General features: G+C 44.8%; 1 protein-coding gene across 12 annotated transcripts in view; it reads left to right on the forward strand.

Moving 5' to 3' along the window:
- kcnab2a (potassium voltage-gated channel subfamily A regulatory beta subunit 2a) overlaps positions 1–19454 on the forward strand; it is a 140231-nt gene extending 120777 nt beyond the window's left edge. For 11 of the 12 annotated variants that reach the window (XM_045691718.1, XM_045691715.1, XM_045691719.1 and 8 more), the window contains 10 exons: positions 3419–3463; positions 4465–4509; positions 5034–5077; positions 5698–5784; positions 6818–6903; positions 7210–7330; positions 9754–9848; positions 12516–12636; positions 14078–14166; positions 15349–19454. In XM_045691718.1, coding sequence (XP_045547674.1) covers positions 3419–3463; positions 4465–4509; positions 5034–5077; positions 5698–5784; positions 6818–6903; positions 7210–7330; positions 9754–9848; positions 12516–12636; positions 14078–14166; positions 15349–15438 — 823 coding nt within the window. In that variant the 3' untranslated portion in view covers positions 15439–19454. The remainder of the gene's footprint in view (positions 1–3418; positions 3464–4464; positions 4510–5033; positions 5078–5697; positions 5785–6817; positions 6904–7209; positions 7331–9753; positions 9849–12515; positions 12637–14077; positions 14167–15348) is intronic. The other variant, XR_006758071.1, reaches the window with a different exon arrangement.

Genomic DNA, 19454 nt, shown 5'->3' on the forward strand with positions numbered 1-19454 from the left:
CACCCATTAGCTTTAACAACCCACTTCTTCACACCAATGTTCCCTCAAAAAATATTCAGCACTGAGCTAATTCCAGGTCTGCTAAATTCTGTGCAACTTCCAGCACACGGTCACTGAGGCTGCACCTGCTTTAATTTATAGTTTAACAGTGGCCAAGTAGGCTACTGTGACTATTTGATCATAATGTAGGTCTACCAGAGTGGCCTACCATCAAAAACAATGGAGAAAATGCATCCCATAACATTTTGACATGGAAATATCTGTTCCATCATTCAGCCTACAGTAGCAGCCAATGTGTGGTGTTCAATGTAGTCCTACATTCCATGAGACTTTTGGGGGAAAGAAACATGCAGGGCTTGACATTAACCTGTTTATCCACTTTTACTTCAGACAAGGTGGTGACTGGAAATGTTGTGGTGTTTGCAAAAAATCACTTCACAAAATAAAATGCATTATTATTCCTATACCATTATTACAGAGAATCAGACAGATTATGCTACCCTCTACCTATTGCCTACTTAGCTTATTCAAGCCTGTCTCAAAATACAACACTGCCCCTTTACCAAAAATATCTAGAAATGTACATGTTTTGTGATCTTGTAGGAAGCAGTCCCTCCCCTATTGCTGACTACAAATGATCTATAACTGGGCTAATAACTCACTAACTAGCAAAGAATATGAAGAAATGTGGCTACATGCAGCTCTTGCTTTGATCTCAAAACAAGAGCATCTACTTACAACTGCTCATGCAGTAAACACAGTCCAGTTCAAAATAAATGGCACAGATCCACATATGGCAATGGTCTATTTGCACGTAAGCCTACTGCAGCTCTGATTGTTTATGCTGCACCAGCCTATGTGGAGTACGAGCTGAGTAGTGCATGTCAATGCAAAATAATCCTACTCCGATGCATCCTGACTACTACAACAATCTCTTGCATAGTTTGTTTTGTTTCGGTATGTTGCATTGAAAGTGGCTAATATCGTGTTGATTCGATCACAGTAAAGGCAAACTCTCGAACAGTGGTCACCAACCTTTTCTGAGTCAAGATCACTTTGAGTCAAAATTCAAGCCGAGATCTACCGCTCAGATTTTATTTTTTAACATGACTTAAAAACATAAGCCTATGGAACATTAACCAATTAAAAACAGTACTGTAGCAATGAGGTTTGTGCCGTGAGCTTTAGGCCTACTGTACATTATCACCGCATATTGTCTTTGCTTGTCAGTACTGTCAATGCATTGTTGTTCAGGCCATTTAAAAATATATATATTTCAAAACTTGAAGTAGCCTATATGATCATACTGGTAATAGATCCGTTGTTGTATTACTTGTGAAGCACAGCTGAGTGAGCATACATTTACATATATTTTTACATTTTTTTGTGGGCTTATTGTGCCTGCATCTGATGGTCAGTCTCAGATGTGGGAGAGAGCATTAGACTGAGGGTCCGCATCTCAACATCCCTCCGCTCTCCCTTTCCTCCACTGACACTGACCAAAAAGTGACACCGTCTTCCAGATGATGGCGAAACTGAAGTTACACCACATTATTTCTGCATTGTGCACAAATTCATGTTACTCCTATGAACAGAGAAAGTGAAATATTCCTCGATATTAAAAAAAGACCCAAGCCGCTAATAATAACAACAACTGAAGCCTATAGATCCACTTTCCTCCTCATTCATTACTGATGCACTGTTTGTTGTAGCTCTGAGTAGAAATATGAAGAACTCGCATTTTATGGCTTGTAAAAGTGTTGAATACAAAGTGTTGACAGTGCTGAGGAAGAACTTAAACATGAACTCACTCATAAAGTTGACAGTCTCTCTAGTCATGGTTTTAAACATTTTGAAATCTCACAGTATCAACCTTTCTGTAGCTTTCTTTTATGCCTTCTACGTTACTGCAGACACGGTCATCTGAGCCATCTGATTGGCCAGCGGTAGGTCTATAGTGCACTTGATTTGCTCTCTGGGCCTGCCGGGAAGTCAGTTTGTACCTTCAGACACATGAAATGGTTAAAAATGGCAACAGATGGCCTACCCAGCGCGCAGGGCAGCTGAATCAGGTGCACCTACAGCCAACAGCCTGAGACTAATAAAAAATAAAGTAGGAACACAAGGCTTTGTCGTTGGGTTTTTTACCAAAATGTTTGGCGATCGACTAGGAATGACTTGGACATCGACCAGTCGATCGTGATCGACCCGTTGGTGACCACTGCTCTATAATGTGTTTTTATTTATATATTTTTTTACCCCATTCTCCCCAATTTTGTGGTATCCAATTGGTAGTTAGTCTTGTCTCATTGCTGCAAAATCCCGTACGGACTTGGGAGAGGCGAAGGTCAAGAGCCGTACGTCTTCCGAAACACAACCCAACCAAGTCGCACTGCTTCTTGACACAATGCCCACTTAACCCATAAGCAAGCCGCACCAATGTGTCGGAGGAAACACCGTACACCTGGCGACCGTGTCAGCGTGTACTGCGCCCGGCGCGCCACAGGAGTCGCTAGTGCGCGATGGGACGAGGACATCCCTGCCGGCCAAACCCTCCCCTAACCCGGACGACGCTGGGCCAATTGTGCGCCGGCCCATGGGTCTCCCGGTTGTGGCCGGCTGCGACAGAGCCTAGATTCTAACCCAGAATCTCTAGTGGCACAACTAGCACTGCGATGCAGTGCCTTAGACCACTGAGCCACTCGGGAGGCCTGCTCTAGAAAGTTGAGTGAAGTTCAATCTCGTTCTTCTCTGTGGGCTGATATTTTTGCACGGCAGTCCTGTGGAGCAGAGTGGCAGTCTCGGTGCTACTGAGCGTGCGCACAGCTTAGAGGGAACATTGATGGCATGAGCCTTCCAGAAATTGCCCTCCCTCTCCCTCTCCGCTCCCTCTGCTCAAACCAGCAGGCTGCGCACACAGGCAGAGAGAGTTCTGATGGGGAGGGGGAGAGAGGGATAAGGGAAAGAGAAGCAGAGAGAGGGGGTACAGAGACAGAGCGGGGGAGCTCAGCCACTTTGTGCTTGCCATACAGTACACAGAACTCACATTACAGGAAAACATGGCATTTGTTAGCCTTGTAGACCGGCGCTCCCTTCCTCCCTCCCAGTGACAGGAGTCATCCCAGCCCTAATGGAGGCCACGTTGGGCCTAATTGGCACCCCCGCTGCTGCTAATGACTGATTGACATGGAGCCTGTTACACACCAGCCGTACCAGCCAGTTCACTGAGTTTAACTCCACATGCTGCAGGAGGGCTTTGTTATAAGTCTATAGAGACACTGGGAAGGGTTGTTAAGAGTTACCACCACACATTGTGATATCTTCTTTTTTCAAAGGCTGTTTTCTTTTGCATCATGGTATGTGTAGTTGTTAGTTGACCATACCCATGATCTGATCTCTCTCTCCCTCACTCTCTCAGGGCTGAGGTTGTGCTGGGGAACGTCATAAAGAAGAAAGGATGGAGGTATGTTCGTACGGAGGTTACTCTCATAATGAGCCATGTTTCATTTCCGCGCCGTCACTCTCCCTCTCCTGATAACTGCTCTGCCTTATTGGAAGGGAAGTGAGCAGTGTGGTTTAGTCCACTGTGCACCGGCAAGCAGGCAGAGAGAGATAAAAGATGAACGGAGTCAGGCAGGCAGCAGAGCCATGGCCGTGCTCCTGCTCTTGTGTCCCTCAAAGCTACTGAATAATGGAATGAAAGCGTCTCCTTTACCCACTCTTTTACCACCTTGGAACACTCTCACTGTGATGTCAACCAGAGAACCTTGGAACACCCTCTCTGTGATGTCAACCAGAGAACCTTGGAACACCCTCTCTGTGATGTCCAGCAGAGAACCTTGGAACACCCTCTCTGTGATGTCAACCAGAGCACCTTGGAACACCCTCTCTGTGATGTCAACCAGAGAACCTTGGAACACCCTCTCTGTGATGTCAACCAGAGAACCTTGGAACACCCTCTCTGTGATGTCAACCAGAGAACCTTGGAACACCCTCTCTGTGATGTCAACCAGAGAACCTTGGAACACCCTCTCTGTGATGTCAACCAGAGAACCTTGGAACACCCTCACTGTGATGTCAACCAGAGCACCTTGGAACACCCTCTCTGTGATGTCAACCAGAGCACCTTGGAACACCCTCTCTGTGATGTCAACCAGAGCACCTTGGAACACCCTCACTGTGATGTCAACCAGAGAACCTTGGAACACCCTCACTGTGATGTCAACCAGAGCACCTTGGAACACCCTCTCTGTGATGTCAACCAGAGAACCTTGGAACACCCTCTCTGTGATGTCAACCAGAGCACCTTGGAACACCCTCTCTGTGATGTCAACCAGAGAACCTTGGAACACCCTCTCTGTGATGTCAACCAGAGAACCTTGGAACACCCTCTCTGTGCTTCATTGTCTATATATGTTCTGTGTGGTCTCACATGTAATGGGTTTTCTCCCCCTTCTCATGTAGACGTTCCAGTCTGGTGATCACAACAAAGATCTTCTGGGGTGGAAAGTATGTTGTCTCTTCTCTGGTTGTGTGTCTGAATGAGAAGTATGCTGCTGTTTGTAATGTGTGTAATGTGTGAGTGATTGGCACTGTAATAGAGTATATATGTAATGCCATGAGGAGAGTTTCTCCCTCCCTCCCGGTGGCCCTCTGGTTAATGTGATTATGTGTAATCCATGCTGATGTTATAATTAAGCAATAAGGCCCGACGGGGTGTGTTATATTGGTCATATACCACAAACCCCTGAGGTGACTTATTGCTATTATAAACTGGTTACCAAAGTAATTAGAGCAGTAAAAAGACATGGTTTGTCATACCCGTGGTATACGGTCTGATATATCACGGCTGTCGGCCAATCAGCATTTAGGGCTCGAACCACCCAGTTTATAATGGGCTTTTAGTCAAGCTGAAATGTATATATTGGGATGTTACTGAGATGGACTGAATGATATGATAAAAAGAAAATGAAGCCTTGCTGTGGCTCTCTGCTGTAATTCAACTGATTCTGGAATATGTTTTTGATCCATAGAGCAGAGACTGAAAGAGGGTTGTCCCGAAAACACATTATAGAAGGTAAGTAAGCTCATCCTGTCCTTGATCACGCAGATCACGGGCAGAATGAGAAATTAAATGCTGACATTGCATCAAACAACATCCTGATTAGTCATTTTGGCTCCAGGGAGAAGAGACTCTCTTGGGGGTTAGGAGTCTTGCTGAGAAAGATCCTAGTTCCTCTTTTCTCTGAAAAATAACACCTTATTAGAATCACATTATTTGAAAATTCTACCTGCAATATTGAGCACTACCTCGCAATTAGAGCCCAGGGGGGGGGCAAAAGGGAATCTCATGTTTATCTGAACACTTGCAGCCATTCTCACGATGCCATTCATGTCACAATGTAATAAAGCAACATTTAAGGCATATATCTTTGACAATTGCTCTTTTGATATGCAATTTATGATATTTCATTGTGGGAAAATAGTCAACAATTATTTCCCCAGCGTAAAACAGTATATCTGCAGATATATCGGTATTGTTAAGTTTTGCCCCCCAAAAATGTTAATTGAAATCAGACCCCAAAAAACATCAGTTGTGCTGTACTCGCAATAGTACACTCAATAAGATATGACTGCAACCATGTCCCTGAACAATAATAGTGTGTGTAACTGTGGCTGTGATGCATGTCGTTGAAGGTTTAAAGGCCTCACTGGAGAGACTACAGCTAGAGTATGTGGACGTGGTGTTTGCAAACAGACCGGACCCCAACACTCCCATGGAAGGTAAGGAGGAACATCTTGGTCCGCCTCGGTCACTGGCTTCTGCTGTCTGCCTCTTCTCTATTCTCCTGTTGGGTTCTCTCCATCCCATGAGCTTCTCTGACATGCCTATGTCCATCCTAACTCACTAGGCTGTATGTTTCTGTGTAGTGCATGAAACTATGTCCTCATTTCACCCCATCCTTCCCTGCTGGCTTGCTTCCCAATGCCCTGGGGAATGTTACATTTGAGGGAAAAACTGCTGGAGCAAAAAATAACACAAATCTTTTATTTTTTATTTTTTATGTAATATATGTTTTATTGTCACATGCTGTACACCGGATAGGTGCAGTGAAATGTGTTGTTTTACAACACATTGTTTTATAACTCGAACTGCACGATCCTATAGAATGTTGGAGAGAAGTCTGCAGAAGACCTTTAAATGACAGAGCACACTGTCATACAGTATTCATCTGTCCTCTATGGGCCATGCTACAGTAGGACGGTTACAACACCCTCAGACTGTTACTGTTACTCTGCCCTGACACAGACCATCGCTGTTGTTGTACCTAACATTACTCCTGTCATTCTATTTCTGCCTCTCTTGAACCAGGGATAGCTGGTATGTAAAAAAGAAAATGCATGAGCTTTGGATTTATCCATTTCTTTTGTTTTACCCATCTGCCCTTTTAGGAGTTCAACAGTTGATAAACTGCAGTAGTTCACAGGCAAAGGTTTGAACCTGTACCTGAAGTACTGGCCATCTGGTGCACCTCTGTCACTAGCCTGAGGACAGAACAGAGAGAGGGAGAGAGTGCTGCTGCTGTCTTAATGTTATAGGCTCTCCTAATCACTCTTTTACTCTCTCTCTTTCTCTCTCATCCTCATTGTGTTTGCGCTTTCTGTTTTTGTTGCACACAAGCTCAAACATGGCCATCGGGCAAACTGTAAATGACTTGCTCATGTCTGACTGACTTTGGATCAGAACAGTTCGCTACACAGCATTTGTCTCTCTGCTCATTGTAGTGTGTGCGTGTGTATTATTTTTGATTGACAGAGACGGTGCGGGCGATGACCCACGTGATCAACCAGGGCATGGCCATGTACTGGGGCACGTCCCGCTGGAGCCCCATGGAGATCATGGTGAGACAAACACGCACACAAACAGCCTCCTCTCCTTCCGGTCATCATTCTGCCCAGACCGTCTCACCACCTGCAATGACATGACACCACTATAACATCCTCTCACTGACTGTGACATATTCTGACCATGACTTCATAATATTGATTGATTGGCATCACAACCATGGGACCAACATGTAAAGTGTTGGTCTCATGTTTCTTGAGCTGAAATAAAAAATCCCTGAAATTGTTCATGCTTTGATTAGCCAGCGCCTACTGTACAGTACTCTTCAGGCTAACCGCTGCTGTTCCCTGTGTGTCCTGTAGGAAGCATACTCTGTGGCGCGGCAGTTCAACCAGATCCCTCCTATCTGTGAGCAGGCTGAGTACCACATGTTCCAGAGGGAGAAGGTAGAGGTGCAGCTGCCAGAGCTCTTCCATAAGATAGGTGAGTGGAGCTGGTCTGGACACTGAGATAGCTATTAAAGGTAGACTCAGCAATATGATGTAGATGAACAAAGTAAACAGCATAGTGGGTCAATTTCTGCAACAAATAAGAGCCTTAAAACGCAAAGTTAAAAATGAAGCAAGCTCCTGCACATGCACAGATACTGTTTGTGACTTGCATCTTGCTCATCACAATATCTGCGGTGCCACTCGTAGCAAATGTCATTTAGCTGAGTCTACCTTTTAAATGATTATGCTGAACGAAAATATAAACACAACATGTAAAGTGTTGGTCCCATGTTTCATGAGCTGAAATAAAAAATACCTGAAATTGTTAAAATGCACAAAAAGCTTATTTCTCTAAAATGTTTGCACAAATTTGTTTCCAGCCCTGTTAGTGAGCAATTCTCCTTTGCCAAGATAATACATCCACATGACAGGTGTGGTATATTAAGAAGCTGATTAAACAGCATGATCATTGCACAGGTGCACCTTGTGCTGGGGACAATAAAAGGCCACTTTAAAATGTGCAGTTTTGTCACACAACACAATGCCACCATTATCTCAAGTTTTGAGGGAGCGTGCAATTGACATGCTGACTGCAGGAATGTCCACCAGAGCTGTTGCCAGAGAATTTCTCTACCATAAGGTGCCTACAACGTTGTTTTAGAGAATATGTCAGAATTTGGCGGTACGTTCTATGCCATCCCAGGACCCCATGGCTGCACCCCTACCCAGTCATGGGAAATCCATAGATTAGGGCCTAATGAATTTATTTCATTTGACTGATTTCCTTATACGAACTGTAACTCAGTAAAATCTTTGAAATTGTTTCATGTTGCGTTTATATTTCTGTTCAGTATAGTATCATTATTATACAGTTATCGGAAGTTTGCATACACTTAGGTTGGAGTCATTCAAACTCGTTTTTCAACCACTCCACAAATTTCTTGTTAACAAACTATAGTTTTGGCATGTCGGTTAGGACATCTACTTTGTGCATGACACAAGTAATTTTTCCAACAATTGTTGACAGACAGATTATTTCACTTATAATTCACTGTATCACAAATCAGCCAAGACCTCAGAAAAAAAATGGTTGACCTCCACAAGTCTGGTTCATCCTTGGGAGCAATTTCCAAATGCCTGAAGGTACCACGTTCATCTGTACAAACAATAGTACGCAAGTATAAACACCATGGGACCACGCAGCCTTCATACCGCTCAGGAAGGAGACGCGTTCTGTCTCCTAGAGATGAACGTACTTTGGTGCGAAAAGAGCAAATCAATTCCAGAACAACAGCAAAGGACCTTGTGAAGATGCTGGAGGAAACGGGTACAAAAGTATCTATATCCACAGTAAAACGATTCCTTTATCGACATAACCTGAAAGGCCGCTCAGCAAGGAAGAAACCACTGCTCCAAAACCGCCATTAAAAAAAAAACAGACTGCACATGGGGACAAAGATCGTACTTTTTGGACAAATGTCCTCTGGTCTGATGAAACAAAAATATAACTGTTTGGCCATAATGACAATCGTTATGTTTGGAGGACAAAGGCAGAGGCTTGCAAGCCGAAGATCACCATCCCAACCGTGAAGCACGTGGGTGGCAGCATCATGTTGTGGGGGTGCTTTGCTGCAGGTGGGACTGGTGCACGTCACAAAATAGATGGCATCATGACGAGTGAAAATGATGCGGATATATTGAAGCAACATCTCAAGACATCAGTCAGGAAGTTAAAGCGTGGTCACAAATGGGTCTTCCAAATGGACAATGACCCCCAAGCATGCATCACAAAACCTTGACCTCAATCCCATAGAATATTTGTGGGCAGAACTGAAAAAGCGTGTGCAAGCAAGGAGGCCTACAAACCTGAGTCAGTTGCACCAGCTCTGTCAGGAGGAATGTGCCAAAATTCACCAACTTATTGTGGGAAGCTTGTGGAAGGCTACCTGAAACGTTTGACCTAAGTTAAACAATTTAAAGGCAATGCTACCAAATAGTAATTGAGTGTATGTAAACTTCTGACCCACTGGGAATGTGGTGAAAGAAATAAAAGCTGAAATAAATCACTCTACTATTATTCTGACATTCCACATTCTTAAAATAAAGTGGTGATCCTAACTGACCTAAGACAGGGAATTTGTACTAGGATTAAATGTCCGGAATTGTGAAACTGAGTTTAATTGTATTTGGCTAAGGTGTATGTAAACTTCCGACTTCAACTGTAACTCTAATATGTAATTCTATGATTGCGTAGATATAAGTATGCTACCTCTACCAAAGGTTTCTTTGTCAATTTTGTGCTTTTCTTGGTAAATACCGGATGCTGTCCTGTCTCCTATTTTTTGACGACGGAACAGTATATTTGGACTGAGTGGTGATGGTGACGGCGCTGACCCAATGTTCCCATGTTTTCAGGTGTGGGGGCGATGACATGGTCACCGCTGGCCTGTGGGATCATCTCAGGGAAATACGACAGTGGGGTACCACCTTACTCCCGCGCGTCTCTTAAGGTAGCGTTACCCCCACCCCTCTCCTGCCCCCCTGTTCACCTCTTTGGTTTCTCCTCTGGTCTCATGTCAGCCCCTCTTCTCCCCCAGCCCTCTTCTTATCCTGGCTGGTTCCTGTCTTAACGGCTGTTTTCTGTGTCTTTCAGGTTCTAGAACTTGGTGTCTCCTAGATGCGTTTGTTTTTGAGTGCCCTGTGACGGCATACTCTGTGTACCAACTCTGTGTATCCATTCTGTTTACCAACTCTGTAGCAACTCTACCACCAGCAGTTATTTGGTGGTGTCAACAAGCATCTTATCTCACATTTCACACACACAGAGGCACGTGCATGCACACACACACACACACACACACACACGTGCACACACACACACAGAGAGGCACGTGCATGCACACACACACACACACACACACACACACACACGTGCACACACACACACACACACAGAGAGGCACGTGCACACACACACACACACAGAGGCACGTGCACACACACACACACAGGCATGTGCATGCACACTCACACACACACACAGATATCAAATGACAGCAACATGCATATACTGCATCACAAATTCAGAAACTAGGGCTTACTCTGCCTGTGTTGTTGTAGAGGCATGCAGGGTTGCTATGGTATTTTAACCCTGTACAGTTAAGGAAACCATTTCTCCATCTAACTACATGGATAATGTTCTCCCGAGTAGAGCTTTACATACGGATCATTCATTCGTATGTTGTGGTGTTGGCGCCTGATCAACGACAGTGTGGGTGGCTGATCCAATCACTGATGGGTTGCTTGTTCCTGATCTTGTAATTGGATTACACAGGCTATTACACAGGAAATGAAATCCCTTTGTCAAGGTTGCTTTTAGCCTGTTGAAATATGTTGACTGTACATTCATATATTTGCAAAATAACAATTGTCTTAGTGTTTAGAAGGAATTATACACAATCGCAACAAGAATTATACATTTATTAATATCCTGGAACAAACATGTGTGTTTGCACTGTATTTGTGTGAAATGTGAGAGATGAGCCAGAGTTGACCAGGTAGAGATGAGCCAGAGAGGGTCCGCCTCCTCTCTGCCTGCTGGGGGCTGTACAATAGAAGAGTGTTGACAACCAGACCCTGGTCTACCAAACAGAGTCACGTGTTTAAAAGCAGGCCCTGGTCTACCAAACAGAGTCACGTGTTTAAAAGCAGGCCCTGGTCTACCCAAACAGAGTCACGTGTTTAAAAGCAGGCCCTGGTCTACCCAAACAGAGTCACGTGTTTAAAAACAGGCCCTGGTCTACCCAAACAGAGTCACGTGTTTAAAAGCAGGCCCTGGTCTACCAAACAGAGTCACGTGTTTAAAAGCAGGCCCTGGTCTACCCAAACAGAGTCACGTGTTTAAAAACAGGCCCTGGTCTACCCAAACAGAGTCACGTGTTTAAAAGCAGGCCCTGGTCTACCCAAACAGAGTCACGTGTTTAAAAGCAGGCCCTGGTCTACCAAACAGAGTCACGTGTTTAAAAGCAGGCCCTGGTCTACCAAACAGAGTCACGTGTTTAAAAGCAGGCCCTGGTCTACCAAACAGAGTCACGTGTTTAAAAGCAGGCCCTGGTCTACCCAAACAGAGTCACGTGTTTAAAAGCAGGCCCTGGTCTACCAAACAGAGTCACGTGTTTAAAAGCAGGCCCTGGTCTACCAAACAGAGTCACGTGTTTAAAAGCAGGCCCTGGTCTACCCAAACAGAGTCACGTGTTTAAAAGCAGGCCCTGGTCTACCAAACAGAGTCACGTGTTTAAAAGCAGGCCCTGGTCTACCCAAACAGAGTCACGTGTTTAAAAGCAGGCCCTGGTCTACCCAAACAGAGTCACGTGTTTAAAAGCAGGCCCTGGTCTACCCAAACAGAGTCACGTGTTTAAAAGCAGGCCCTGGTCTACCAAACAGAGTCACGTGTTTAAAAGCAGGCCCTGGTCTACCCAAACAGAGTCACGTGTTTAAAAGCAGGCCCTGGTCTACCCAAACAGAGTCACGTGTTTAAAAGCAGGCCCTGGTCTACCCAAACAGAGTCACGTGTTTAAAAGCAGGCCCTGGTCTACCCAAACAGAGTCACGTGTTTAAAAGCAGGCCCTGGTCTACCCAAACAGAGTCACGTGTTTAAAAGCAGGCCCTGGTCTACCCAAACAGAGTCACGTGTTTAAAAGCAGGCCCTGGTCTACCCAAACAGAGTCACGTGTTTAAAAGCAGGCCCTGGTCTACCCAAACAGAGTCACGTGTTTAAAAGCAGGCCCTGGTCTACCCAAACAGAGTCACGTGTTTAAAAGCAGGCCCTGGTCTACCCAAACAGAGTCACGTGTTTAAAAGCAGGCCCTGGTCTACCCAAACAGAGTCACGTGTTTAAAAGCAGGCCCTGGTCTACCAAACAGAGTCACGTGTTTAAAAGCAGGCCCTGGTCTACCAAACAGAGTCACGTGTTTAAAAGCAGGCCCTGGTCTACCAAACAGAGTCACGTGTTTAAAAGCAGGCCCTGGTCTACCAAACAGAGTCACGTGTTTAAAAGCAGGCCCTGGTCTACCCAAACAGAGTCACGTGTTTAAAAGCAGGCCCTGGTCGACACAGGTGGTGCAGTGCCTCAATGTTGGGCAGGGCTGTGTTTTTTAGCAGGTGTGCTGTTTCAACAGGGCTACCAGTGGTTGAAGGACAAGATCTTGAGCGAGGAGGGCCGGCGTCAGCAGGCAAAGTTGAAAGAGCTGCAGGCAATCGCGGAGCGGCTGGGCTGCACTCTGCCCCAGCTCGCCATCGGTACGCCGACACACACTGCCGCTCTCTCTCTCTCTGTCTGTCTGTCCGTTCCTCGTCCCTCTGGTGGTTATCAGCTGTTGGTTTGTGTGTGAGAATGTTTGTCTGTATTGTGTTGTATGTCTGTTTGTGGTAAACTAGTTCTTAGATGCTAGAGCAGCCAGGATGCTTTTCCTAAACCCAAGTCAGCTTTCATCAAGCCAGTGGTAATAACTGATTCTGTTGGTGAGTTTACTGTCGCGTGCACTGGTGTGTGTGTGTGTGTGTGTGTATATATACGACGAGCAAGTGTCCCTATTCTCCACGTCAGCAGTAACATGGAATCCCAGACATAAATCTGAGCCAAATGGGGCGAGGTGGAAGCAACCTGTTGACAGATTCCCAGCTCTGTGGAGGGCTATTAAAGCGTGGCAGATGAGAGGGAGACTGTCCCGGGACCACCATTCATTCTGTCACCCAAGAGTCGCTACATTGGAAAGAAATACCTCCTAGAGCCTGTTATTTTACACACTTGATATCCTAGCTTTAGGGCTGTTGTATGTTTAAAGTAGCTGTGTGATGTCATAGATGGCATTGGCCTAAGGTGCGTTCAGTTCGCTTGAACGTTTGCTACATTGCGGAACAGTTTGTACTAAACGACACCTTTCCCCAAAACGTTCTGGTATGATCTTGAACAGACTTTGAGTTACATTTCTCCTGTTTGGTGGGTGTGGCGAGGTGTGGCTTGAAGCAATGAGGGTCGTATTTAAAGGGGGCAGTGGCTATGCTGACAACCCACAACGCAAACCCTCCTCGTTTTTCAACTGGCCGTTCACTACAGAATTGTTTTCGTTCAATTGAACGTTCCAGAACGCAAAAACGCAGCCTTGGCCAGTGAGTGAATAATCCCTGTCATCTGTTTGACATATACATGTCATCTACTACACCCATCCTGTCCTGAGGATCCTTGGTTTTGAAGTTAAATCCTGGGAAAGCCTGAGATTTGGTGGGTCAGACCTGTTCCTGGAAGTGGACTGTCTCATCACCAGTGTGTCTGGAGGTTTTAATCCCACACAGGGTGTGAACACACTGGCATAACGTCTCCGTACAGAAGTACACTGATCATTTTAGACAATATCACATGTCCATGTGTAGATTAGTGAAGACAGGTGGGGTTGTGTTTTGGGTGTGTATGTTCAGGTAGGTTATGGTTATTGTGTGTGTTTGTGTTGTATCTGGGGTGCAAGTCTAGTAGTTATATTTTTGTGGAGAGACATGATTAGGTGTTTGTGACACGTATGAGGCAGTGTTATACAGTACATGTGTCTAGCATGTTTGTGTTAGGAGGTCTATATGTGTTTAGTATGTTTGAGGCAGTGGTGGGGAGGGACAGGGTTATGTGGGAGAGAAAGACTTGTTTGTGTAGTATATTGGGGTGTCATTGCTGTTTACCCGTCCCCTACAGCGTGGTGCCTACGGAACGAAGGGGTGAGCTCCGTCCTATTGGGGGCGTCCAGCACCGACCAGCTGATGGAGAATATAGGAGCAATACAGGTGAGACCACACAGTGAGGGTCCAGGTGAGACCACACAGTGAGGGTCCAGGTGAGACCACACAGTGAGGGTCCAGGTGAGACCACACAGTGAGGGTCCAGGTGAGACCACACAGTGAGGGTCCAGGTGAGACCACACAGTGAGGGTCCAGGTGAGACCACACAGTGAGGGTCCAGGTGAGACCACACAGTGAGGGTCCAGGTGAGACCACACAGTGAGGGTTCAGGTGAGACCACACAGTGAGGGTCCAGGTGAGACCACACAGTGAGGGTTCAGGTGAGACCACACAGTGAGGGTCCAGGTGAGACCACACAGTGAGGGTTCAGGTGAGACCACACAGTGAGGGTCCAGGTGAGACCACACAGTGAGGGTTCAGGTGAGACCACACAGTGAGGGTCCAGGTGAGACCACACAGTGAGGGTTCAGGTGAGACCACACAGTGAGGGTCCAGGTGAGACCACACAGTGAGGGTCCAGGTGAGACCACACAGTGAGGGTCCAGGTGAGACCACACAGTGAGGGTCCAGGTGAGACCACACAGTGAGGGTCCAGGTGAGACCACACAGTGAGGGTCCAGGTGAGACCACACAGTGAGGGTCCAGGTGAGACCACACAGTGAGGGTCCAGGTGAGACCACACAGTGAGGGTTCAGGTGAGACCACACAGTGAGGGTCCAGGTGAGACCACACAGTGAGGGTCCAGGTGGGTGTGTCTGAGCAAGAGAACGTGTGTAGATTTGCATGATTTGTCAATGAGTTTTGATAATCAATCAACATTTTTAATTGGTTCAAAATGCCACCCCCTTCGAGTCCATAACAATGATGTCCCATTCCTAAAATGGCTCTCCCTTATGGCCCTTTTTATAAAGCAAAACATTTCAAATTTCAGTGGAAGTGGGATTTGTGAACCAGAAGCTTCTATGTGTTCTTATTTATTATGTACTACATTCAGTGTGGCATTGTGTTCAAGAGCTGTAGCGGCTGTACTTTGTGTGTGTGTTCAGCATATGTGTGGTCTCCCTCAGTGCATTTGATATTTAGTTTCCAAATGTTATGTCCACATTACCAGGGGCAACATACAATACTATATATACAAATGGTACAAAGTATGTGCAATCTTTACAAGTGAACCACTACGTCTTGCCTTCTCTGTTTCCTTCAATGTATCTGTAATTTCTCCTGCAGGTTCTTCCCAAACTATCCTCCTCCATCACGCACGAGGTAGATAGCATCCTGGGGAACAAGCCGTACAGTAAAAAGGACTACCGCTCCTAACGCTCCGCCACCATGCCAGCCAGCCAGGACTGCTCCAGGACTGCTCCAGGGCTGCTCCAGGACTGCTCCAGGGCTGCTCCAGGACTGCAGCGGAGGTCCATGCCCCACCTTAGCCTGATCCTCTGTTTGCTTGAGCTTTACTGAATGAGACCCCGGCGCATGAGTCTGGCCCCACCTCGGTCACCCTGGGGAGTATCATTTAGACTTACAGGCAAAAGAAAAGGATGATAAAATAGATATGTGACCTCCGCAATGGAAAGAAGGATAGATAGAAAAAAATACAGAGAACAGGGGGTTAACTAGATGAATCTGTTATACATACAATTCAGCCGAAGCTGCAGTTTAAAAACCGAAGAAAATATTATTTCTAAAAATAAATAAAAAAGCACACGCTTGCTTGGCAGACAGATATTATTTTATTTTTGGGGGAATAATATCTAAATACTGAATGCTTACCAATGGAATTTAAGTTTATACAAATATACAACAAATACTCTGTTGCACATGTATAGCAACACATTTGTTTTTTGGAGTTCTGTTTCCAGTTGCCTGTACATGTCCATAACAGTTTCTCTGAAACATCTGTTTAATTTTTGTTGTCTACATAATCTGTGTACTAGCCTCCTTGCATGCAGAACAATCAGCACTTTAGTATTGTACAGTTCAGTCATTGAGAGGTTGTTGAACATGAGAGGATGAAATAACTCAACCATCTCACAGATGGTCAGTCATTTCAGTGTAGAATCAGAATCTCCTCTGTTTCAATTTCCTATCTGTTCCGCTCAGTCAGTCTGGTCTCCACAGTGCTGGTTCTGCCAGGCTTGATCCTGGTGCTCTGACTGACCCCTAGTCTGAGTCCCACCTCTGAGCTGCACTACTGCACCAGCCAGGTGGAGCAGGGTGTAGGGCTGCCCCCTAGTGGAAGGATTTAGCTCTGCTCTGAACTCTGCTCCTCTCGTGCGCCAGGCCTGTCATCTGTCAATAGGAACCTTGAGCAGGCTAGTGTTTGATTGCCATAGAAAGGGTTAATTACTGGCCATGTAAAATGATGGCTGTATCTGTATTTACCTTCGTGTGGCAGTGTTACTTTCTCAAGTTTTACAGTAACTGCATCAGACGTAATGGTCTTAATTGTGCTACTCAGTCAGTTTTACAGACCTCTTTATTAGTCATTTCAGAGCACATTCTCATGAAAATGGCACATTACCTAAATTGTGCTCAGTATGTGTGTGTGTGTTGCCTTATTTAGGCTCATTTTGAGCTGTGCTGAGCTGAGACGGCAGGCACATAGCTGCCATTGGCCATCAGGGCACAGACTGGTCTTGAGCCCCGTTTATGCCTCGTTGTGATATGAATCCTTTGTCCTGATCTTGTCCACATTCTGATTGTGCCTACATTTTCAGTCCGCTGTAGACGACTAAAAAGCGTATTGTGATCTTCCTGACCAACTTCGGAGGTAGTCAGGCATGCATTGTGTCTGGATATCTTACAAGTGTAGACAGATCTGGAAAGAGAAACCATTTAAATGATCATTATTACGCTTTTTAAAATCATTGACAGGTGACAACATTGACCTATGGCATCAATATGTGTTTTAAAATGAATACATATTATTTTGAAAGAATAACTGTCAAATCATTTACATACAGGGAGGGACCAGGAAATCTGCGGACACAGTAGACGGATATCAGACACATTTTAATACCATGTGTAGATCTATTTCAGAAAATGTGGACACAGTCAGATCATGGACAAGATCAGCACAAAGGGCGCAAGTTATGATCAGGGCTTGAGACAGTAGTCCCTGGTATATGGAAACACTCATTGGTTTTAGTGGCAGCTGTTCCTGCCCAATCAGAGTGAAGACTGACATGTGACATAAGCGTGCCAGGCTTACTAGGAAGAAAAGGCTGGTTTGTGTCAGCAGCTCAGGGATTGGAACAGGGAATGTGTCTACTTGTTTGTATACCTGGTTAGTAAGATTTATTTAATGTGTACGTCTTTCTTTCATGTGTGGATAGGGACCTGTCCAATGTCCAACCAAGACATTGTCACGTGGCTTGAGCCAAAGATATTCCAACATCTTTCAGCGACATATCTAAGTGTCTGTCGCTTGTTGAAAGAGTATAGCAACCGACTTAAAATGCATACTATCTAGCTTATTATCTATGGACTCTCTTCATGTGTACAGCATAATCACTTGACCATGCTGTTCTATGCTTACACCCACATATACAGTACACATGCATTGTACACTACTTATGGAATGATCCTTTTATTTTCAGATGGCAGATGATAATCAATACATTTTCAATAATCGTATACATTGCACACTGATGACATCTGACGCTGCCCTGGATCAGTATTCACTCTCTAGCTGTTGGGTCTTCTTACTGTGAGACAAAGTGGAGAGCATGTGATACATACATCCTCCAGCATGAGCCCTCGTCCCCCAGCCTATGGGGATTATTCTGACAAGCAAGGGCACGCTTACAAGTGGAAATATAAGGAATACTCGCTAACATCTCATTCACTACTCATTCTCAGATTCAATGATTACAGTTGTATAGTACTGTAGTGTCAGTGTGTATGACAAAATGTAATGGTGAGTGAGGTTTGAATGCTTCTCAGGCAAAGTGAAGAGGTGTGTATGCTTTGCTAGACCCTCTGGTCGGACAACAATACGTGGCATAGTGGAAACAAATGCTCCTTTGTTTTAGCATCTATGAGTTAAATATAAACTGTGTACATTTGATTTGCTGTGTCTGGTAATGTATGTCTGAGTGAATTAGTAGAAAAAAATAGAACTCTGTTTAATATTTGTTCATGATTTTCTGTCTTATTGTCTTCAGCAGGGAAATGACTGAAAAACATTCAGCACAAATGTTTAGTAAATAAAATAGCTAAAAGGCATTGCCACAACGATGAGTGTTTTCCATGGACGTATTTTGGTGGTCTTTGTCACAATATCAATTCAATTTGACATGTACATGCACAGAGCTGTGCACTGATTTGCCTGGTGATAATTGGGATGGTGTTGAGTGCACCTCTAGGCTGCCCTGTGGAGGGTGACGAGAACCACAGAGCTCATACATTTTCTGGCTTGCTCCTTACTGGCATATTGGGCTAAGAAAGCCGTATGAGTACTAGTAAAGCATTAGGGATTTTTATTAGCAGAATTTGATCTGAATATAGTAATATCCTACTAAAGGTTGTTGTCCCTGCTGTGTTTGACTTTAAACAGCATTGATACACCACACATGAACTACTGTCCGTATAGGTTGGCTGCATGTGTCCACAGTAGAACTGGCACTCTTGGGCTGCTCTTACCATCTCCTGGTCCATTCAAGCCTTTTCAGGAGTACCTGCTTGTCACCCTTGGTGGTGTGTGTGTGTGTGTGTGTGTGTGTGTGTGTGTGTGTGTGTGTGTGTGTGTGTGTGTGTGTGTGTGTGTGTGTGTGTGTGTGTGTGTGTGTGTGTCAAGTCAGGCTGTTTAGTGAGTAGACTCATCATTGCAGGGTTAGGGTCTCTGTGTTGCAGTGTGTTTTGATCCCCTGTCCAGTGCTCCCTCCACACAGCCACTGTAACATATTATAGTATTGATGTTACTATCAGCTCAGACCGCTATGACATTAGACCTGCAGATTAATGACGCTCATCTCACAGAATGCTGTATGTTAGAGATCATTTGTTTACGTTCTGGCCTTTAAAGCTGAGGATTTTTTTTTCTTTCACCATGCTGCATTTTCCTCTGTTAATATTGTATCAATGTAAAGATTGACAAAAATAAGCAATTTATTTGTATTGTGTATGCATTGTCATATCTCTTGTATGTACATAGTTTGACCTTTTTGTATATAGTTATGGTTGTGATCACCTCTGCCTTTTCATTCTTTGTTTATTTTCATTTGCGGGCATTGCTAACTGCACTGTGCTTGAATCTGAATTTAGACAAAATGTACAGGTTCGGTCTTTAATAAAATGACAATGAAAAATTACGAATTTGAAAAATAACA

Source organism: Salmo salar, chromosome ssa12, assembly GCF_905237065.1.
Source record: "Salmo salar chromosome ssa12, Ssal_v3.1, whole genome shotgun sequence".
Classification (NCBI taxonomy): Eukaryota; Metazoa; Chordata; class Actinopteri; order Salmoniformes; family Salmonidae; genus Salmo; species Salmo salar.